Here is a 25,592-nt window from a genome sequence, read left to right as displayed (position 1 = left end):
CAAGAATCCATAGCTGCTTGTCATCAATAAATTCACATCAATGATACTTAGGTAAAAGAAATATAGTATTCTAATTCTACAATAAAATTCTTCTTATATTTGATATGTCTTTTAAAAAACTCTTAAACACATATATTTATTGGATTCTACACCCTAGCTCATTCCTCCATTTTTATTCATTTCTCCTAAGTATTGACCCAACAAATAAAATGTATTATTTTTTATGATCCCCATGTCCCTAAATACAACCAATGTTTCTGGATTTATTGGAAAGAAAGAAGAAACTCATATCTTAGTCAGCTGTAAAGAAATTATATTATAAACCAGCTCTTCAAATGTAGCATAGTTATCTACCTTTTCGCAGTAGAAAAGACATATTATCACATGGTAGTTTTCTTAGTAATTACAATTCACTCAGCTAAATTACCTTATTCGATCAAAATCTCAGCAAAGTTTTTATGATCAGACTGGTGGAATTAACTTATCTTCCAAAAAGTTGGGACAAAGGTAGAACATTTTCTGCAGGTGACTTCAGAGATGAGAGCAGTGGGGCACTAGATAGCTAGCCTTCTGGCTGACTAGGGCTAGTTGTCCTCAACAGAACACAAATTGCTTCCCATCTAGAATTTCTAAAAATGTATTGCTGCTATTCTAACATTAAATGTAAGTGATGCATTTCTACATATATTCTTAAGAAAACTTTAAACACTCTTAAATGAGAACTAGAAGAAGAAATTTTCAGATACTAAAAGATATTTTATTAAAATAAATTATTGCTGTAATTTAAGGATATTTCCAGGATCCAATATGCAGTATATTGAAAAGTACCTAATTCTGTATATTTATGACTTAAATAGGTGCTGAGGAGTCAAAAGTGAGTAGAGCAGTAACAAAATCAATATGAATATTGATTTCTTGACTTTTTTTGGACTTTATAGTACATTCCACATATTTGTACAGGTTTAAAATATTTTCCATGAAGGCTTTCATCAAGTTTTCTATACTAGTTTAATACCGGAACATTTCCAAATTGACAGCTGTCATTATTAAATATGCCGTCTAATGGTGACCTGGAGGAAAAATTAAAATGTTTGTTGTAGGAATAGAGTACGATCATGTTTTTATTTGTTTGTTTGTTTGTTTATAGTAAAGTTGATTATGCTCAGCTCAATGTCAGGCAATACCTCCAACAAAAGTTCTTGTTGGAGCTCTACCTATTTTATTTTTGTTCAAAATGAAAATGTAGATATGTAATACACATATTAATATATCTATTGATATAACATTCTATAAAAGTCACTTTAAATCGGTATACACTATGATTGATGTAGTCAGGCTGAAATCATTCAGAAGCTGAAAATAAAAGCAGTCATAAAAAAAAGGGCTGGTTATTTCTCAAAATGCTTGTTTGCCAGAGTGTCTGCTTTGCATCCATCACCCTCTGTAAGACAGAATGCTGGCTAACTAGAATTATTAGTCCTATTCCTCTAAATCGACCAGGCATAGCCATAGGCCTTTCCAAATGCTAAAACTGAAGCAAGCAACCATAAGTGCTTTTGAGAGGAAAAAAAAAAATTCAGGTAAAAAGAAAACAATTATATCAGACAAAGATGTGGTTATATTAATGACAGAATAAAGAATAACAAGTTCATACTATTTTTGGTGAAGAGACCACACCTGAAAAAGAGAAACTGTGTGCTTAAAAGTTAGCACTAACAGGAACAAGACAAGGCTTAAAAAATACATCATACATTGAGGTTATCTACTGATATATTGTTTGCCTGATTTGTTTTGGGATGTGCTTAACAGCCAAATGGTCAGATCAAGGTAGGGAAGAGATCAGCTGCAAAAGTTGAAACTCACAGCTTCCACTCTTACCTTCCACTGAGGAGGAAGCCGATAACTACTGCCAACAAAATGACTCCCACTGTCACAGACACAGCAATTATAGGAATCTGGCTTTGATCGCTGGATGCTGCAACTGCTAATAGAAGACACAGAAAATGGAGCCTGTGGTTAAAGTGATCATATGAATTCAAATAAGAGCTGCTTAATAGTTGGTAATCAATGCATGGTTTAAGCAATTCATCCACACTTGGCTGAGATTTTCCTCTAATATCTCTTCTCAAAAGTGTGTAATTGAAAAGACATTTTTAGGAGAAAATATTTACTTTCCAAATGGAAATTTAAAAGAATCACTAAGTCACTGATTATTTCGTTGTCATCATAAAAAATGAAGGTAATTGTTTGCATAATATTCATCTAGAGATCTTAGGTTTGCATGATAAAATGGAATTTAGTCCTCTATTTCAAACACCTTAATCTAAATAGGAAGTGCTAAGTAGATGAGATTTGACATTTTTAGGGTTTGACTGTGACTGGTCTCTAGAAAAAAAAATGTCTTTACCTTAGATAGAATTTTTGGACGTTGGTTTGAAGTCCAAAATGATATATGACCTCTGAGGTAAAGTATAATATCATTATTCAAAATATAATTTTAAACACCGTTTCTTCAAGCAGAATATAATCAGTAAGTATACTTTACAAGTAGGACTGCTTTTTGAAAAACATTAAGGCATACATTTGGAATTTAGAGTCCGGAGTAAGATTAATTTCGTTCACATGATTTTTTCTTTAAAATGCATGGATTTAGATAAAATATATTATATTTTAACAATATAATTAGCATAATAAGAGGAATATGGACAAGATTAGATAGTTATACCTAAATAACCAAGGAAATGGTTCTGTTGTGCTGATGATGAAACCTAATTAAAATAAGAAATATTTAGAGCAAAATAAGTTTTACTGATATTCTCCAGAAAACCTCATTAGGATCCCTAGCATCTTAGTGTTTAATGACATATTTTTTTTTTTTGATAAATTCAAAGTAGCATTAGTTCACTCCCAAGATAAATTTTAAGTCATCAAGACTAATAAAAACCATACTTTCCATTTGGCTCCATCTAAGTATTGGACATCTGAACACTTCTCTTTCTATTTTGTACCTCTCTCTTGATTCTAATGAAAGCTGACTGACTCTCTAACCATCTTCTTGTGTTGATCCACACTTTCAACCTTTTCAGACCAATCTTCAGAGTCTAATATCATCAACAGTTCATTCGTGTAAAGAAAGACAGTTATTTACAATCTAAATCTATGCTCTTATCCAACCTCTTCTTGGATAATAGTTGCAATTTAATGGCTCTTTACCTGTTTTCTCTTATTATCTGATGCTGAGTTCTGTGGTAGGGATTTTAATACTGATAAGCAGTAAAAATAGGGTGGTACAAAGCTACTCCGCTATCACTATTAGCCCTCCCTAAGATATGTTTTATTAATCTCTAAACTAAGATTACTTATACTTTTGTTTTTTCTCAGTTAACTTTCCTTTTAGCAGGAGCACTGTTTCTAGAGAAAATCATGCAGACATAGCTCATATAAGTTTCATGTTATTTTGATAGGGCTCCAACACTTTTGATTCTTATTAATTATCTAACAAAATCATTCCCCCAATTAGTCTTTCTCATTTATTCAGTGCACTAGTCCACTACCACTTCTCATGTTTTAGTGATGTTAAACTTTATGGATAAAAGAGAGCTATAAAGTCTGAACTCCATGGTTTAATATAACTGCATAATCATCTTCTGTTTTACCTGACTCCATTGTTAGAGCCCTTCCTGTCTCTAGGCTGTTGCTCCTTCAAAAGTCTCCACCCAGAAGGAGATTACATTCTTTTACAGGCTACTTCTCTGCTATGTACAAGCCTGAAGAAATATCTCTTGGGGAAAATAAATTGTTATACCTAACCTTACAGATATTAGTTTAATTTGAATTTGAAAACAGGTTCAATATTTACTAGACAGAAAGGCCAAGGTAAAATGTTTAACTTCATAAACTCTCATTTCATTAATTTCCAAATAGGGATACTTTCCCTGATTCATTATAATTTGTTAAGATTAAAGATAACATATATAAAGCACTTAGTATACTGCTTCAATTATTGGTGAGCTTAAGTAAATAGCAAATATTATTTCTACATATTACCTCCTGCTTTATTTGCCAACATTATTTTCTATTTTTCAGTATCTTGACTGAGTTATCTAGAACTAGCCTTATCTTCTGAAAACCAACATTATTAAATTATCTCTAAAACTTTTCTTCTGCTTTTGAGTTCTATACATGATATGATAAACACAGTGAAAACTATTCCATTTGTCTCACCATACACAATAATAAGGTATTTGATCTTATTGACCATATACGTCATCTTTGAAAGTCTACATCTCTTGGTTTATATATCAGATGAGCCATATTCTTTTTCTCACTCTGAAGCATCTCTCTGTGAGTTCCGTTGGCTCCAAGTTCTCTTCCCACATCCATGTGTGAGCAATTCCTGATGAATGCTGGCTCCTGATCCTCCACAGATCTCTCTTCTTTTTTTTCTGTCTTTCCCTCTCATATGCATCTTTGTACATGGCATCAGTTAACTATAAGTTGAAGAGTCCCAAGTTTATATCTCCAGCTCTTATTTCCTTTCAAAGCATCACTCTATTTTAAAAGTAGACTGTTTGCCCTTTATTTGAATCTTATTTTTACATAAAAATAAGCAAGATTTTGGCCCTTATACCACATCTGCAGCCCCAAGAGCTTTAATAAAAACACATCAATAAATAAGCATACAATAATCAAACCAAAAAAAAAAAAAAAACTATTTCAATCTCTTTTGGTCTCTTGTAATTATCACTGAACTTCCTTAACCCCTACTTGCCCACTAATTACCAAATATTTTTGTCTTTCTTTTGCTTTTCCTCATTCATTACATTTTTTTATCCGACACCTATTTGATGCAAATCTCCCAGTGTTTTAAGTGTTTTCTTTGCTTTCTTCTATATACTCAAATGATAAATCCAAAATTATCACTTTAATTTGCAGCATTTTCTAAGTTCTTTGATTGTTTTTAATTATTGACTATTTCATATATACTGATTACTTTGTAAGCTGTTTATAATAAAAAACAATTTATCAAATTTCACCTCACTTATTTATTTTTTGTTTGCCCTGACAGCATCAATAATTATATCAGCTAAGTTGAAAATACATAGAATTTATAGAGTAATGTCAATGTCTTCATATTCGTTCATTCTTTAGCAGCAGAAAAAAATTTTGAAAACCCAGTATGATTCATGATTACATTTTTGATATATTGTTAAATTTTTTAATTGTTAAATAGTTGAGCCTGTAATCAATCATATTTCTCATTATCTTATGCTTATTTATTAAGAATTAGTTGATTTATACTGTAGTTTTGGATAAATAGCTAAAAATGTTTTGAGAATGCTTAAAAGAAAATTTTGGAGAACTGTAACACACTTATTAGAAGGATATCAGTCATGAAAATTAATATTCTTTAGTAAATAATAATCTATCTTTTTAAAAAAATCATTATATATCTATAACATCCCTGGAAACTTTAAGGAAGCATATGTTGAAAAATGACATTGTTTTCCCTCATTTTGCTTCTCACACTCCTGGTTGTAAGATCATATTATGAAGATATTTAGCTACATATTTAGTTATTTATTGTTGTGAAGAGATTTTGTTAAAGTCAGATTATAAGGTCTTTTACTGGATTTGGGATCTGTTTCCCACATCAATAAGTATCTATTAAGTTTCTCGATCAGTATAATCCTATCAAAGTTATAATTTTTGATACATAATATGAGTATATAACCATTAGTGGGGAGATTTAAAACATTATAGCAGGCCAATAAAAACATGAAAACTTGTTAAACATTGTAACCCGTCAGAGAAATTCAGATTAAAACCACAATGAGATATCACTACCCACCTGTCCAATGTAAATGAAATATATATATATATCTACATATAATATATATGTATAATAGTGGCAACACCAAATGTAGATGAAAAAGAAAACACTTCAATTTTATAACTGAAGTATAATATAAATTAATAAACAATAAATTTTCATTATTATGCATCATTATTATGCATCATTATGCATCGGTATTATGAATTGAGTAAACAGTTAATACTCATCCACCAAATTAAAATTATTGATTACGTTAATAGAAAAAGATACACTTAAGTTACCACAATTCTTGGATTCAAGTATTTTTAGACTGTGTTGCAGAAATAATACATGTATGTGAAAAACTAAATTTTGATATTAAACAAATAATTACCCAATAAAATAATTTAAATGATCACATAAAATACTAGTCAAATAATTGTCAAATAAATGGCATATAACACAAATGTTACAGAAGTTCTGAAAAAGAAGAATTACTTTAATTATCAACATGCATCTTCTTTAACTCCTTATTAGACTACATACCTCAAGAAAGGAGTAATTGCCCCATAAAGTTATCTTAGTCACTCAGAGCATATAGAGTGAAAAATCATTTGATGTGCAGAGAGTAATAAAATAAAACTTCAAATAATAAAATTATGATCCTAAAATGGTGCTGTAACAAATATTCCATTTTTCAGTTTAAATAGATTGCATCTTAGTCTCTGGAGAGTAAATTCCCTGTGTTACCCATGGTGATTTTTCCAGAGCCTAACAAAGCCTGGTACATAATAGGTGCTCATTATATTCTTGTATTGAATTCCATGCAGAAAAGAGTCTATGAAGGTCAAAGGGGGTTGGTATTTAAAAGATACATGGTACAAAGAAAATACCATTTATAAAATTCTTGCAAACATATATATATATATACACACATACTCAAGTAAAAATAAAATTTCACACTAATACCTAGAAGGCAGAACAGCCCTAAAATGTTATCTACTAATAAATGTTTGTAGTAAAAATAATTGAGTGACATTTCTTTTCCTCTAGAAATAATGTAGAAAAGTTTAAAAAATAGATAGCCGCAGGTGAACCTTTGAAAACTGTATGGAAAATGACCTCATATTAGTTCTCTCAGTGATCAGATTGATGAATTTTGTCATGTCTGGAAATTACTATTTAATAAAAAAGTAAGGAAAAATATATCGAAAAGTCTGAAGATACTAGTTGCTGAATATGCCAACATCCTAACTAAATAGATTTCGTAATCTTTTAAAATGGGATTTTTTTATTTGCATTGTCATCCATGCACTCAAGCATAATGTGAGATATTCCTGGATGGCTTTGTTCCCAGAGTTGGTAAACTACATAAGCAGTACACGTTACTAATGGTATCCAAATAGAAACAAGGCCTGTTAGAGTGGCCAGTTTATATAACAAGTCTTTTGTCATATACCCAATTTAGGGTTTAAACTCTGAGATTAAATAATTTATCCATTATGAATATGATGGGAATTTGTGACTAATTAGTCTACTTTTATCAAATCTATTAAGGAACTTTTCTGAATAGCATTACATGTTCAACTTTCAGTAGTTTCAATTAAATCTCAGACATAGAATTTCCTTTGCCTTGAAAATATAATTTATAATTTTTCACAATGGCTCTCCAGTCCATATAAATTTAACACTTAGAAAGCTATTTTTTAAGTAATAAAACTTATTTTCTAGATAATTCAGTTAGACATGCTTTAAAAAAAAGTATCTCTTTATTTTTCTCAAGAGCTGTATTTTATAGGTTTATAAAAATTTTAATTTAATAATTCCAATCATTACAAAGTAAATCTGATAACTAAGCTCTCATTTTGTTTTTTTCAAAGAAAGGAAATATGCACTTTATATTTTTATTTTAAAATTACTAATTCTTACATAACTTGGCTTTTAAAAGTATGTATAAATATATGTATATATAAAAAAGGCAAGTTATTATCTTCTTCTAATCCTGCTTTTAGGATGCTTCAGGATAATTAAGTAAGCTAAATACTTTGTTTGACATTAAAGAGAAAAAAGTTTTATGCTATTTATGAAAAAAATGGTACATGAAGGATTTTCCAGAAATATTTCCGGGCCCTTCTTTCAGAGATAATGCCAGAGATTTTGATTTTTAAAAACAATCAGATTGGTTCTGGAGAGCATCATTTTCTTGCCTAACCAAATGCTAATGAAAGCTCCCTGTGGAATTTTCATAGAAAGACTAAGCCTGGTAGCATTGTTCAATAAAACAAGTAAAAAGTAAATGGCAATAATTCAATAAAGTATGGCAGCAGTGGAAAAAAAAAACATCTTTAAAAGCAAGGTTTAAACATTTTGTAAGCCTCTCCTGATGTTTCATCTCCCAGTAGACTTAATGCGATGTAGAGCAGAGACCAATGTGTTAACCCGCTAACCTACCATAATAGCTTGACAGAGGCTTTCTACCTGAAAAGGCCATGCCTGGGGGAGAGAGAAGAACTGGGAGACTGACAGAATGCCCAGGGAGAGTATTGATCCACTGACTCTTTTCTGGTAACTCTTACAGAGACATGAGTTGACAGTAATTAAAATGACTTACACACTGGGATGGTTTCAAACTCAAATCTTCGACTGAAGATGCCATAGCCTGCTGCTGTGCGTGCTCGAATTTGGAAGACATATACTGAAGCTGGTTTCAAGCCCTCTGCAGTTACAGATGTCTCTTTAGATTTGATAATTGTATAGCTGGTCTCTTGGTCCTTGGATTACACATGTACACACAATAAAAAAAGGCAACATATAGATTACTGATGACAGCAAAACTAGATTCATAGATCAGAAAACACATCAGAAACTCATAAATTTGCTATTAGTACAAATATAATGTTTTGGAAAACAAAAAACACCTACACATTCTAGGTGTGGTATTTATATCTTTAGTGAATTTGATAACTAACTATATTTAAGGTTTGGGAAAAGAAATGAGCATTTCACTGGAGAACTTTAATTTCAATTTGCTAACTCTAAACAGAGATTATTTTAAAAATGCAAATAAGTAAAACGTTGTTTTCTTTTTAAAATCTTTTTATATTTTTGTACAAAAAAACTTTCTATATATTTACTTTTATTATTTGTGATAAGTCTGGGTAAGTATTGAATGGAAATGGAGTGGGAAATAAATGACTGAAAAGATAACTTTAAAAACTGAAACAGAGTACCTTCTTATTTGACAGCTAACTAAGGTCTAGACTAACAACCTCTAACTCCTTATTATCTCTGATATAACCATGCTTTATATAAAATCTTAGACCTATAAAGATTTAAAACACAATGTCTCTCTTTTGAACATTTTCCTCTCATATTTTTTTCTGTGTGAATTCTTAGCTAAACTTATTTTTTTTCTTTAGAGTCTTTCCACAGGTATTACATTTCTGATAGATATTAAAAGATAAATTAAAGATAGTTAATAGAGTTTTTTAAGAATTAATCTTTACTTATAATAACTTGATGACTGAAAACCATCGTTTTCTAAATATTTTAGTAAATTTTGTCTTTATAAATAGAAATGTATTTATTTTTTAAAAAGATCTAATAGAAATAACATATAAAGGATTTTTGTCTCCTAAAAGAAAAAAAAATAAGTAAATATGACATTACTTCTCAAGCACTGTAATAGGGAATAAGGTTATTACTCAATCTTCATAATGCTATTAAAAGGCAAACGTGCTCCTTCTCTCTTGAAGTATACAATCAATAGATCAGAAAACACATCAGAAACTGTGTGCATGCCATGCGTTTTACCTCAGTGAGAATACTAAAATCACGTGCTAAGTTACAGAAGGTCTGTTTTTACTTTTATCCTCGGTTTCCTTATCTATAAAACCAGAGTAGAGAATTGATGCCTGTATATCCTCACAGAAATGTTGTAAGAATGAAACAGGTAATGCATGCATGTAAAAACACTAAAAGTATGTGTTTTAATTGTCATAATTATTCTTTTATTTTTTCTAATTTGTCACATGAGTCAACTTCTAACTATGTTCTATGCTCTCACCAATACAAAATAAATTATACACCTTAAAAACATTCTTCTTTTATGAAATCTTACCATTCCTCATTCAATATGCTCAAATATATAAAATTATCTCAGAGTAAGGTTTATCCACACTTCTTTCTAAATAAATATTGTCTCATTTGTAATCCAAATAGTTTTTCTGATTTATTTTATTTAAACAATTGATCTTTATTTTTTTAATGCACAGATTAAGTGACTAATCTTTAAACTGTTTAGGAAATTTTATTGGAGTTTTGCAAAGGATTTAAAGTAGATAATTAGATCCTTTAAAACTTTACCTAGTAATGTCAGTTATTTTCTTCATTCACAAACATTTATTGATCTCTTATCTACTTCTATATGCTAAGGGTACAACAGTGAAAAAGTAGACAATTTCTTAATGTATTCCTTTTAAAAGGGGTAAATAGCTCCTATGAATTATTGTGGTTACTGATGCTCTGAGTGTACTCAAGTTTATGACTGAGTATGCCAGACTTTCTCAATAGTATTATATTTCTTAGTTGGCTGTGACTGAAGCAGTAATTTTCAGTAAAAAATGCTAAAATATCTGTTATTTGCAATTTTAAACAAATTGGGAATTTAAGTTGGTGAAAAAAATTTAGACAAAACTAAAATTTAGATTCTGATATATTTGATATAGTTATGATTTTTACATAAAATATTAACATTTATAATGTAAAGTAAGAAGACCTTTTTATAAAAGAGTACAGGAGTATCACTGTTAGAATTTCAACCATGTTAATACTAAGTGGGTGTGTAAATGTGGGTACACACTCAATCTGTTTTTCTTCAATATGTTGACCTAAAAATAAAAGGCCTTTCAAAGCGAGAGGCAACAAGCATTTATTTGAGATCAAAGAATAGCTATTTGGTAAAGCACTGATTCAGGCAGAAACTCGAATAGCGCTCTGATTAGGAGAAAAGAATAGGAGGTATTTATTAGAAAGGGAAGGGGAACAATTACATCAATAGAAGGAAGGCCTTTCTATTGGTGTAGGTAAACTAACATAGTGATGCCAATTCTAAATAATTTTTCTTTTTTTAATTTTCAGTCTGGCAGTCATCAGTCTGGTAGTCATAATATCTGCTTTCTTGTTCTCTGCAAACAGTTCTTTGGGATACAATGTTGCTTTAGGTCAGTCTAAAGTTTCTTCTGCTCTGTTGTAACATTCGAAAGGTTTGAGACATAAGACAGCAAGACAGTTCCTCTGAGATGGCAGAGCTGACTCCATATTAAAAAGGCTTCATTTATTAATTTTTGACATTTAATATGGAATGAAATTATTTATCAGGAGCATTGTGAGCACATAGAGATAGAGAGAGAAATAATATACAAAGCACTAAGCACAATCTCCATAATGTAATAAGTTATAGGTAAATTTAATTTGACCTTGTAGCATAACAAATTTTTCTGTTAATTTTTTTAAAGCTTATATGGTTGTAACACCTAATTAATGAAATAACAATTAGTATGCTTTGTAAAACATTAGAAATTGATGCTATTGCCTAAAAAAGGGGAAAAATTTTACAGGGACACTGAAAAGTTGCTCCTTGAAATAAAGCATAATCTAATGTCAGTTGCACAAAATTATACAATATTCCGATTTATTTATTAACATTATGTATATCTCAGTGGTTCCTTATTATAGGTCTAATTATACACTGACCCTCTGAGTTAGGTGAATACTATATTATTGAAGGGACTTAGCAAAGCATGTATCTAATGGTTCAAAACCCATAAGTACACATTGTGAATTACTTAAGGATCTTCCTAAATTTGCTTTTGTCCCCCTCATTTCAATCACTGTCATATTATAATTTCTTTCATATCACAAACTCTATATATACATTTTCAACACACCCACAACCACATGACAATGGGCTGCCAAGTCCTTGGTGAGGGCAGTGGCTTTTGCTGCCTTCCTGCCCCCTGCTGAGCAAATGAGCTACATTCCCCAGCTGCTTAACAAACACTGCTCACATGCAGAGAGGGGAGGACCTTTGAGAAGGAGCCAGCTGGCAAACACCCTGCCAAAGGGAAGCTTCCCTTTGCCTCTGCCTTTAATTAAGAGATGGCAATGAGCCCATCACCACGCTGGAGCAGAGAGGCCCAATGACCTCTATTAGAGCAGGGCAATTGCGGGCAGAAATGCCAGCTGGCAAATACATGAATCCTGGAAAGCTCTGCCACCTGTGTCTGGTTAAGAGCCATCCAAATAAAGTGGTGGTGTCATTCTGAAGGTTCGAAATAAGCTCTGGAAACCTGTCAGGATGCCCCGCCTCCACACACACACTCAATACATAGTATAAAAGCTCATTGTCATTTTTTTCTTCTGAAAGTGTTAACAAAAAACCTTTCTGTGTATTTTATTCATATGTTCAATAGTTTGCTTGGCCAGAGGTCTAGGAATTAATATCTTCACTATAAAACATATGCACACACACACACACACACAAATTTAAAATTTTCCCCCGAATAATATGTAAAGTTTTGCTGCTTTTAAAACATGTAAGTAGGCAACTTAGTCTTCATCTATTGGGAATATGCATAGAAATATTTTTTTCCAAATTTTTTTATTTGAGTTATGCAGATAATAAAATGTATTCATACAGCATTAAATATAAAATATTAAATATAAAACCAAATATTACTGAAATAAATATAATTTAAAAAGAAATTAAACTACAAAGAAAATTCTACAACATGAATAAAATTCATTAGAAGGAATATTAATGAAAAAGAACTCTGTTCCACCACTTGTTGAGTAACTCTTTAATAGCAGCTTAAGGAAAAAAAAAGATAAATTCTTGCTTCTATGGAATATTATGTATATGAGACTCATGTATATGTTGGGAAGTAATAGTAAAAACAAATAAAGATTACTCATAATGAGGAAAACAGGTGATTTCAATAGAGACAAAAAAGAAAACCAGACATTGGTCCAGCTGTTTGTTTCCGGGAAAGAAAAACTATGCAGGAAAATAAGAACTTGTCAAACTTTCATTCTTTGTGACATTGAATGCTAGTTCATCTAAGATATATGTATTCAAACATATAGTTTTTGGTGTATGATTATTTTTAAATGCCATTACATATTTCACCTTCTTTTAAAATCAACTTTAATTATAATAAAATTTGGAGGCAGAATGTTTACTAAAGAATTCAGTCTATATATTGACCTAGCTTTGCACTAGTATACAGTAATGACATTTACAAAAACTTGAATAAAGAATGTAGACTTTAATAAATTATGTTTGAAAAGAGCATGTGTTTAAATTGTAGACCTTTAGAATTGGCACATCAGCTTAGAGAAATAGGAATCACTGAGGGATGTTAATGTCACAACATTTTACTTGATTTACATTTTTTTTATAACAAACATTATACACAATATCCCAACATTTCTTTGTTTCAGAGGTATTTTCTTAGAGCCTTCTTTGTGAATAACATATTTGATAAAACATTTTTTCGTGAAATATCTTGTAAATATCTTCATTTATGCTCCCTAATGATCCAATATTACATGTAATGATACCATCAATTCATTTCTAGAAAGACAACTATTTCAAAAGTAATAATTGTCCATTTATTCTTCTATTTATAAAATCAATATATGAACATTGTCCAGATATCTAAGACCTAGAAAGAATATGTTGATAGCCCCACTCTCCCTTCTACACACCTTACTGTTTTATTTTCTGTTGTATCTTTACACAGGTAATTGCTGAATCAATGAATGAAAGAAGTAAAATTAAAATATATATATATATAATGTTATGAATTATTTCAACATTTCAGTGTATTTACCTACACTTTTTATCTACATATATAAAATATTAGATTTTGAAGTAATTTTTATTAATAGGATATCAGCATTTTTTCATTATATTTTTGCATTAGTATAAGAACAATTTATTTCCCCTCTCTTTCCAACTTCCTAGCTTGGACAATTTCTTAGGCATTGCAAAGTAAGTTTTTAAACTTTTCCAGCCCTCTTCACTCTTCTTTAAGAGAGAAAGGATGATATCTCTGTGAGTTTAGGAGAAGCAACTGGGTAAGTGTGGCTGAGCCCTTACCTTCTCTTTTGGAAAGTGCTTCTCTGCCTTATGACTACGATCTTTTCTACTCCTGCTTCCATAGGACACACACTTCCGGGTCCGGGTTTCATATCCACCTCTTAGAGGCTGGTTTGGTTACTCATTTATCTTTATCTCCTCTATTAGAACTCAGATTGTTCTTAGTGTATGTTATTCAGATCCAGAATGTATCACAAATCACAATAAAATGGGGGTCAGGGGATGAGTCTTAGAAAGACTCCTGACGGTGCAAATACTCTAGTCCAGTTTTAGAAATTATAGAGTTATCTTTAGCTTCCATCTGTAATATTCTTTTATCAATAGTTCACTTGGTTGTGGATTCAGAAAAGAGGAAGAGGGATGATTATTGCCTTTAGACCTCTACAATTATGGCAAAAACATGTAAGAGTGGACTAAGAGACAACTCAGGTAAGAAGAGTAAATTGAGAAAATATAAGGATGTGAGGCACACATTTCTGATTTGGGGTTATCAGATTGCAAAATAAATGTTATGCTACTGTGTTAGATTTTGTTACAGATTTTTAAAAATTATGTGTTTTTATATATATATATATATATATATATATATTTATCTTATCTACTCATACTTCTTAACAGTATAGGTATTATGGGGTTACCAGAGCCTCTTATCTACTCATACTTCTTAACAGTATAGGTATTATGTAGGGTTACCAGCCTTAAGCATGTGTTTTTACTTGTAGTATATCTCAGTTGCTTCTCAAGGTCAACAACTCAAGTGTTTGTGACACTTTGAAATGTCCTATGACTTCATCTTTTAATGCTGTGAGATCTAGTTAAGCTGATTGTTAGACTATGTGGCAGTATTCCGGTAGTGTAAACTATTTGGCAACAAATAGCACAAATACAGTGCTCTCTGTACACTTCTAGCCTCCATAGTCATGACTGCAGAATCAATTCTCATTGATTTACGCGTAAAATTGCAACATGCTTTTCTACAAATTGGATAATTGCAGTTGCTAAAATGAAAAAAAAAAAAAAAGGAATAAAGACATTCTTTATTCTGTTAGTCTCACCTTTTCAAAATATTTTATTTCATATTCCAGGATGATTCCATTGGGGCGATCCGGTTCTTGCCAAGACAAAGAGATGCTGTTTTTTGCAATCTTCCCCTTTTTCACATTGGTGACTGGAGAGGGGGCTGCAAAATAATATAAATAAAGAGTAGCATGATTAACAGAGCTCTGAAATTACAACCGTGTATAACGTTTATTGGCATTCTTTGAATGTTGTATAATAAAAATCCCAAACAATTAAATTTTCGTTAAATCTGGAAACAATTTTACTTTCTATATGTAATACAAGTTTTTACAGATTGTGAAGTTTTACAAATATAAATCAACTAATTATCTTGATAATTCTTTACAATAAAACTGTAGTCATATTGAATCTTAAGTACTTTTTTTTGTAAAGCTTAGAAACAAATTAACTCTTTTACCTTTTTCAAAAATAAAGATGTTTCTCATGACCTTATATATCTTATATGTTTCTAAAATTTATGGACTTTGTACAATATACCCCATTATGTTAACACATAAGTGATTATCTATATTACATTTTTACAACATTGTTTCATTTTTATTATTTTATTATTTTTGAAATCTTGCAGGGTTTTCTTTCTTTTTTCTTTTCTTTTATTTTTACAGGTCTTATAATCATTAAATTCATATACTAAATATAGTGTGGGATATTCTGCAAAAATGTTATTAAATATGTGGTGTATCTTGAAAACAATAGCAAATAAAAGAAACAATTTCTTCCATTTTCTTTTCCCCCAAATATTTCATTAGAAGTTACAATCACCCGTAATGTTCATTGTTATTTGCCATTGTCTATGAAATGACTACTTTTCTGATTAAAATAAATAAATAAATAAATAAATAAAAAATATATATATATATATTTGTGACTACAGTACCTGGTCTTCCAAGGTGGTCTCCCATCCAAGTACTAATCAGGCCCAACCCTATTTAGTTTCCAAGATCAGATGGGATCGGGCTTGTTCAAGGTGGCATGGATGTCTGCATATTTTGAATTCCCGAACATATGGATATTTGAATCAACATCTATTTTTCTCAATTTGCTGAGACTTTTGTGGACTCTGGGTTTGATACTGTAAAGATGTATTGACTAATATTTTTCTAATGTACAGGTGTGTGTTTGTGTGTGTGTAAAGAGATAAATAATTTATAGTATATATTAGATGTAACATGTATAGTCTATGTATAATGTACATATAAAATGGAAAAGACGTCAGCTGTGGTGAATAATCTATCAGCAGTGTTAGCCTCATCTATATTAGAACATTATAAACACTATCAGACAACTGGTGAAATTGTTTTATATATGTATACACAAAATTTACATTTATATAAAAATGATATATTTATAAAACATATATATATATATGCACTCTCTAAATAAATATAATTAATTCACTCAAGAGTAAAGCACGAAACCAGAATTACAAACAAGAATCAAGACCTTCCTGCTCCCTGCGCCTTCTCTTATCTCACCTCCTACTACTGTTCCTCAGCAGCTCTGCCCAGGCTTTCTGTTCTTAGGTATGTCAGACACACTCCTGCCTGAGGACCATTGCACTTGGCATGCTATCTCACTCTCCCCTCTGGGTTTCTCACTGAGACCTTTCCTGTCTACTCTATGATGGAAGTAACTAACTCTCACATTATCCCACTCACCAATGATCCCCTCTACTCCATGTTTCAGTATTCTCCTTAGCTCTTGCACTTTCATCGTCTGATATGCATACCTTAATTATAGATTTGCTTTTTCAGTACTCTCAAGTAGAATATAATTTTATGAGGTCAGGAATATTATTTATTTTATTCACTGCTAAATTCCTAGATTTAAAACAGTGCTTGGGACAGAGGAGAATATAATTAGTATATACAGAATGAGTGGTGGTAAAAGAAAAATCAAACTAATATACAAAAAACTTATTTTTTAAAATTATTTTTATGCCAACAAATGCAACTATGAAACCCAAAGGTGAAGTATATCTTTTAATAAAATTAAAATAAATAGAAACTGATATAATCTGTAAGAGAACAAAATTAGTTAATTGTCTTGTGTTTTTATACTCATAATAGGATGATAATCACTTTGGTATTTTAATATGTAACTTTTTTCTTTTAATCACAGAGCTTTGTGATATTCAGGTCCAGAGGATGCATATTTTTGGCCTCATTTTATTTTCTTAAATATGTCCAATTCTATAAATTTTTCTGGAATATTACAGAACACATAGTGTGCATATAAAGCCAAACTTGTCTAGAAGTAGTTCTGAAATTGCAGTCTTTACTTCCATGGAAATGCAAATGGACTGATAGTTCTCAGAGCTACATTTTGGCATAGGTTCAAAGTCCTCATTGATTGTCCAGTGAGGCAAAATCATGGCATATTCTGCACTGTGGACAAATCATCCAGAAGACATGGAAACAAGAAAAGTTCTGGGCACCCTAGTTCATCAGAGTGTTTGTAGCAAAGTAGCACATTTAATGAAATAGAAACAGTAACAGAGGCTTCAGGAAAGACAGTGGATTTTTTTAAAAATTATACTATGTTTGTAGTGAATAGCTTTATGAATTATCTTGAATCATGAATTACACTGACTTTCTAATTACCACTATATATTTATTCCATTATGTGTTAGTTAAGACACAGAAAAAGACAGTCTTCAAAGTTCTTTATTACTTTGCAAATGTTCTCTTTTTGACTGATGTATTTCTTATAGATAACTTTTGGTTTTCACCTAGTAATTGATGGTGTTGCCACCTTTCTACTAATAAATTGCATTTAACATTTACGCTCTATGAAGGCAGGCATTGATTTGGTTTCATTTGTTGCTATATTTAGGCATCAGAAATTATCTTGTATAAATTTAATAAATATTTGTTGAATGAATGCATCCAGGAATGAATGAATGAATGAATGGGAAATATATACTTCATCATATAAATTCAGAAATGAGTTTGTTTCACCCTAGGTGCATATACTATGATTTTATTTGGGGATTTGTGTTTTATTTTAAAACTTTATTCTTTAACATCACCAACCATTTCAGAGTGAAGCTATCCAATAAAAATCAACACACACCTAACCAGCCTGAGGTCAAATACTTTGTTATTTACTTACATCCATCAAAGTTAAACAAACATTATGTAGTGTTCAAAGAATGCTTGATTTCATAATGCCATTGTTTTTCCAAAACTGGTTTTCTCAGAGGCTAAATACAAAGTGCTGTTTAAAAATAGTTCAAAATGGGCAGCGAAGACCACTTCTCAGCTTAGAATAGTTTAGAAATAAGGTCCTCTCTGATAAGACCATCTCTGGATCATTGGGCAAAAGTGATTAAAGTGGGGACATTGACAGCTTCTGGGGATGTGATGATGATGCACAAATTGTGAATGGCAACACTCCTGTGTTACTGTAAAGTATTTTACAAGTATTATGAGCATTAAAATAACTAGCCAGATTTGTCAGCATTAGGGCATGTTAATTTATTTTATTTGTCTCCCTCACTGATACCTTTTACTTATTCTTTACTCATTCAATCTTTTATCAAGTAAGCCTGAACAAAATGAGAATGATTTATTAGAGTATTTCTCTTGTAAACTTTTGTTGGATAACGTTAAACAATAGAACTATTGCTGTCCTTATGTAAGAAGAACAAAAAAATACTAAAGAAATCAAGGCATAAGTAAAACAAAATCATTTACATAAATTCTTAGTTTCACTTTTTCGGTATGTGGTGACATTTTAAATTTTATATTGGAGTTGACCTTTGAGTACCAGTATAAGAAGTAAAATACCAATCCTTTAGGCTGGTAACAGTTCTCACTGTGGACTAATTTTTGTCAGTTTAAATTGTTTAAAAAAACTTTTAAAATTAGAATAGTTCCATATTTACAGAAAGATTTTGAAGACAGTATAGAAAGCTCTCATACGCCCCACACCTAGTGTCCCCATTTAGAAACCTCTTATAATAGGGCAGTACATCTGTCACAATTAATGAGCCAATATTGATACATTATTAACAACTAAAGTCCATACTTTATTTAGATGTCTTTAGCTTTTACTTATTACCCTTTTTATGCCCCAGGATCCCATCCAGTGTACCATATTATATTTAGACATCATGTCTCCTTAGGCTCTTCTTAGCTGTAACAAGTTTCTCAAACTTTGCTTGATTTGATGACTTTGACAATTTTGAGGCATACTGGTTGGGCATTTTGTAGACTATCTCTCCACTGGGATTAATTTGATGTTTTTCTCAAGATTAGACTGGGGTTATGAGTTTTGGGGAAGAAGACTGCAGAGGTAAAGTGTCATTTTCATTATATCGTATCGAAGGTACATACTGTCAACATAACATCACCATGATGTTAACCTTGATCATGTGACTCAGGTTGGGTTTAGTTTTCTCCACTGTAAAGTTCTTTTTTTCTCATTTTCTATACTGTACTCGGAATGAAACACTATGTGTAGCTCACACTTAAGGAACAAGAAGTTATTCTCTATTGCTTTAAGGCTTGAGTATCTGCATAAATTATTTAGAATTTTTCTGCACAAGAAATTTGTCCATTTTTCCTTATTAATTAATTAAATGATTTATTTATATTAATATAGATATGTGGATATTTTTTACATTGATTTCTAGAGCAATAATTTATTTTGTTACTCAAATTATTAAAGCTTGGCCATTGATTACTCTTTCAGATAGTTCCTATGTCTCTTTGACATAGCCCCATCATTGTGAGTTTGTGTGGGTTTTCTACATCATTTTCTTACTTCTTGCCACTATGCAACCAAATGCTCTAGGCTCATCTTTCTTATTTACTATAAATGCAGTCATTTTTTTTTTAGAAGCACTGGTTTCTTTCATTGGAGAATGCTGTTAGAAACCAAGATCTGGATAACGGGTGTTCTCCTTGCTACTGAGATGTCATTGTTTCTAGATCATCTCAGCTGACAAGGCTAGGAAACAAATGTGTTTATATTAACTTCTGTGTATCTATAAATATTTCTATATATAACTATAACTATATGCAGATATATGTGTAAGAAGGTAAACATGAGTACATACTAATGTCACCAATTTTAATCAGTTATCACATGACTATTTTAGCATCTCTGTTCTACTTATCTGTAACCTCCCTCTCCGATAGTGGTTCCCACCATCCACCATCCATTTGCTTGATTGATCAACTCCAGTATATATGTCTAGTGATTAAAAAATTGCCAATCTATATCTCTTTGGTTTATTGATAATAATATAATAATGTAGAAACCTCTACTATCTCAATGGCACAAGCAATGTTACATAAAACTATGTTAGCCATTATGTAAAACACAGTACGTCATTCTAACTTTTCAAATATAGAAACCTAGGTTAAGGCACAGTGTTCCTATATGGGAAGGAGTTCCACAGTACGGACAGCTCTGGAGTCAAACAGAATTGGCTTCAAATCTTTGGCAGCCAGCCATTTTCTAGTTGTGTGACTGTTTAAGCTACTTAACCTCTATGAATGTACTTTTTATCTTTAAAACAGGAACAAAAATGCAAACATTATCTTTTTGTAAGGTTAAAATCTGATTCTGTATGTACAATATCAGATACAGGGTGGATTCCAAATAAATACTGTTTAATATCAGTGGTAAAATATTAGACAATTGTTTAAGAAGACTTCAATAATGGATTCTCTATAACTCCTTAACCCTTTCAACCTACATCAATCAGAATTATGCATAGCTTCTTCTCTCAACTTGGCACTGTTCTAAATACTGGGTGAGATCAAAATGACAAAGTATCTCTTCAGATAAAATTTTCTTATATTTTATATCCAGTGGATTTCTCAACTCTAATAAAAAATTATAGGTAAACTTCCTTGCATATCATAGATTTTTTAATGAGCTAAAAGTTTTGAACTTTTTAGTGTTAATTAAGTGATCAATAGTTCACTTCGTGTAAAATAATGTCTGCCTCATTCTTTAAAGAAGAGTGAACGTGATGAAAATGTAACACTTAATCATGTTAAATGGAATAAGAAAATATCATTCACCAGTCTCTGTACTCAGTGCTATTTGTTTAGACAAAAATAAATTATAGATAGAATCAAATACTGGTTACTTGTATTTAAAAAAACAAATAACATATCTCCATTCATTTTACTTCTCTATATTTTGTTTATAAGCTTTGAGAAAAATAAGACAATATTGAAATTCTTTCAGTCTGTGATAGTCCATGAATGTGTTAAATCTTCAAATATCACTTTTACTTTCGTGCAGAAGTCCCTCTACATAAATAATGTATTAGTTTATTTACATACAAATTTTAAAAATACATAAATCTTTTATTTGATTTCATGGGTTAAAATCTTGCTAAGTGAACTGTCAATTTCTGCCAACTGGAAGCCATCACTTACCTCTGCCATGCACAATATATCATATTTAGTTGCTTCTTGTTATCCAGGTGGATCTGGGCCAGTTTTTCCTAAAAATACAGATCATTAGGCCTCTCCAGAAAATTCTGACTCGGGAGGTCAGCTTGGGGCCAAGGATTCTGTATTTTTAATAAAGACTCCAGCTGAATCACTGTATCAGCAAATTTTGGGAAATACTAAAGGCAATTTTTTTTTCTTTAAAAATAAATTATATAAACTTAGAAACCTGAGGCTAAAAACTGGGTCAGTGTTGTTTTGTGAACTACTGCTGTTTTAAACCTTTGTCCCATAATTTTCGCCTGCTATCCTTATCACTATTTCCAGATTTGCCTTTCTTCTTTTAGACATTGTTTCTTCTTATATTTGAAATTTTCTCGTTCCTTTTGTATTTGTGGGTGCTGATTTGTACGTTAATTCATATATAATCTGGTTTAGTCCAATCAGACTATAATCTCTTTAAAATTAGAAAATTCTTGTGTATTTTTCACTATTGTCAGCTTAGTCCTTAGAACAGTTTCTGGATGATAACAAACACATTAAAAAATAAATAAATAAATAACCTTTGGTAAATAAAGAGGCAAATAAACAATTATCTGCTTTATATTAAAATAGATGTGTTTGTATTTTCTAGAGTGTTATATAAATAAAGTCATATAATACACATTCTTTTTTGACTAGATTAACAAGAAACTTGAACAAACTGTTGAGAGAAATGGATATGATCACTGCTGTTTGTGGTGATGTTTCACAGGTGTGTACATATGCTAAAACTTATTGTATACTTTATATGAAGTTTATGGAATATCAGTTGTACACAAATAAAGGTGCTAAAGTGTGTGGGGGGGGTACGTGTGTGTTTGAAATGATTTCTTATAACTTCTACCATCACTGAAGACCTACTAATTGTACCCCCTCTTTCAAATCTTACATGCCTTTAGGGATTTCTTCAATGAACAGCCATATCTAAAAACCAGGAATAAAAATATATGTGCCCAATGCTTCCCCAAGACTACTTATTAAACTGTGAATTAATTAGAAAAGTATAATAAAACAATATTGAAAGCTTTAATTCTTGATAAAAAAGCTTGAATTTATTTTTATAGGCTGGCTATAATTCAAGCTTAGTGGCTTTAATAAAAATTCTATATGGGTAATTACTTCTTTGTTGCTTATATATACTAAAATATTATAAAAGTTAATGACTATGATTTCTCCCTATGGACTTGATACGTTTGCTTTTGATGGTACGAGATAAAACAAAGTTGTAATGTGTAGCAAGTTATAATAGATACATAATGTAAAATCAATTTTGATAAAATAAGCGGTAAATGTTTAAATAAATGAGAATATAGCATGAGAAATAGCATGGAGGTAAAATAAAATGGAAGTGAAACCAAAATTATGTAGCCTAGATGGCTAAGCTACTCACTGTGACAGTTGATATATTATCTTTCATCTTCTCCGCTTCTGTCAGGAGAAAGTTTTTGGAAAGTGTATTTATGTGAGTTTTCCCTATGTTTTCAGTTTATTTGGTGTGACAGACAGACAAAAAAAACCCTTTTAATACCACTATTAGCACGATTTTCTTATTTTTAAAAGGCAGAATCATATAAACATATTTTAATTTTACATTATCATAACAAGACTTAGTTTCTTTGTTTCTTTATATGATTTTTAGACTCATCTTTTGAAAAATTTCTACCCCAAGATAAAAACAAAATATGATTGCTCTCATATTTTATTTAAATGGTAGTATGCTTTGTGAGGGCAGGAACAATTCCTCAATTGTAGGATTTCCTTCAGGGCAATCGGCTCTGTTCTGAGTACGGAGTGCTGACTGAAATAGATTGAAATGATGCCGAAATGATTACAAAAGGAAAAGTCAGGAATGTCGATAAATAAAACAACCATCTATTGAACTCAATTCATCTTGAAGTTAAATAAACTGAAATTATTTAAAAATTTCTGTTTGAGCCTGATCTTGCATTAGTACCTTCTTTTGGATAGTAATTTTCCCACAGTTGGTCACATTGTGCCATTTCTGCTTTCATGATTAGGTGGAGAAACCAGAAACATACTTAGAGCAATCCCCAAAATACCAAAATGGAATCAGCCAAGCTGAACCTCACAATACCAAACTGAAATCAGCCAAGCTGAATTTAGAGCATGTGAATTAATTTTTATGTAGTGTTAAAAACAATGCCTACAAAGAAATTAAAAAAAAAAAACTATCTCCATTTTAGCTATTATTATTGTTATTATTATTTTTAAAATATGATCTCTGCAGAGTAATTTGTCAGCAATTGCCTTCTATATTTAGCCACAGTACAGACAGAATTCTGTATGTATATGTGCATGTGTATTTGTGTGTGAGTCTATTTAATTTAAGGAAATGTAGGTGTAGATAAGTTCTTATTTTATATATTTAAATGTATTGATATAGAGATGTAGAGATAGAGACAGACTGTATCATGTCCATCTTTTATAGCTGGTTTAATGAAGCTACATTAGTCTGCTATATTTGCTTTAGAGTACATATCCATCATTCGAAGGTAAGAAAATGAGTAACTAGATTTCCTAAAGTAAACGCAGTCGCTGAATTAAATTATAAACATACCTGAAATTGTTAAAATGAAAAAGTGGGCAGATATTTTAAGATATATACACAGTCACTAAATATTATATTTAGTATATTTTATATTTCATATCATATAGAGTATATAAATTATATATATGTCTTTATTCTATATTTAATATATACTTATTACTATATTGTCATTTGATATTGCTAGGCTAAAAATAACTACAGTGCGTTCTCAACACACCTGATATCCAAGGTCTCTTCTAAAGAAAGAAAGCATTTTAGAGGTTTCTTTCTCAAATAAAAATTCAATCTGCTCATTCAGACAAAACCTATAATCACTCCATCTTAAAAGCCTGAAACTAGATCTTTCGTTATATGATCACAGTGAAGTTTTGAAAAGAGCATCTCACAAAAATCTAATTTAAATGGCAGTAGATCTAGAGAGAGAGAATATCCTTTATAATAAAAATGATCACCTATTATTTGAAATATCCCATTAGGAATAGTTTTTTTTTTAAAAAAAAAAAGACTTGAAAATGATATTTAAAAAATTGTTTTCTTAATCAACTTAATTGCAAAAAATATTTTTAACGTGGTATACTTAATGACATTAAACCATATGCTTCAAATATTGTTTTGAAGTCATATTCAAAATAATGTTAATTAGAAAAGAAAATGACAATCATAAAAATAGAGAACTATTCACTAGCATTTATAGTCACCAGTTTCTAAAACAAGCAACAAATTACAAAAACAAATATTAAATGCAACAATATATAAAAATGCCACTTTCTGGATAACAAAATTAATCCCACACCAAATAAATTATCATACAATTTGTTTTCCATTTATTACTTCTTCTTTTCTATAATAGAATTTTTAGTACACAAAGTGGTGTTAGTGTCAATAATTATTTAATCTTAATAACCATAGTGTCAATTTTATGAGAAACATAGTTATAACAATTTTTACAGTATTTTTTAAAAATAAAATGAGGTAATATCTAACAAATAATGTGTCACAGTTAGAAAACTATAATTAACACAAATTTTTTCATTTACATCGTATTTTAGGGAATATAGTACCATGTATAATTTTCAATATATTTATCAACATTAAGTCTCAAATATAGGGTATGGCAATTAGTTTTACAGGTGAATAAATAGTAATTAGGGCAACAAATACATTCTCATTACTCATATTTTTTCACAAGAGAAAAATGAATCTCCTTTTATAAATTTATATCACATGAGGTCTTGTTAACCACAGAATAAGCTACTAACCGTAGCAGCCATATAGTGTAAATTATAATTCAATTTTTAAATACTTCAAGATTTGCATAATCTAAATTAATCTGATCTAGTATTTTAGAAAGCAAAACAAACACATCATAAATATAAACTACCCATTTTTTTCCTCTCTCAATTCTCATTGATCTTAATCTTATACAACTACATTAGTGATAGAAATTCCTATTTAATTCAACAGGAATCATGCTAATAAATTATTGTTTATTGATTGTTTAAA

The 25,592-nt window shown here is 30.5% G+C and overlaps 1 protein-coding gene and 1 pseudogene across 1 annotated transcript in view; both read right to left on the bottom strand.

Moving 5' to 3' along the window:
- Positions 1-25,592, bottom strand: part of EPHA5 (EPH receptor A5) — a 157,165-nt gene that overhangs the window by 76,832 nt on the left and 54,741 nt on the right. Inside the window, exons 2-4 of the mRNA XM_025050049.1 lie at positions 15,035-15,159; positions 8,427-8,586; positions 1,879-1,984 (exon numbers count right to left, since the gene is read on the bottom strand). Coding sequence (XP_024905817.1) covers positions 1,879-1,984; positions 8,427-8,586; positions 15,035-15,159 — 391 coding nt within the window. The remainder of the gene's footprint in view (positions 1-1,878; positions 1,985-8,426; positions 8,587-15,034; positions 15,160-25,592) is intronic.
- LOC112483527 lies at positions 15,925-16,043 on the bottom strand (annotated as a pseudogene).

Source organism: Pteropus alecto, unplaced genomic scaffold (genome assembly GCF_000325575.1).
Source record: "Pteropus alecto unplaced genomic scaffold, ASM32557v1 scaffold46, whole genome shotgun sequence".
NCBI classification, from domain to species: domain Eukaryota; kingdom Metazoa; phylum Chordata; class Mammalia; order Chiroptera; family Pteropodidae; genus Pteropus; species Pteropus alecto.
The sequence above is the reverse complement of the archived record's forward strand: the minus strand, read 5'-3'. Positions and strand labels throughout refer to the sequence as shown.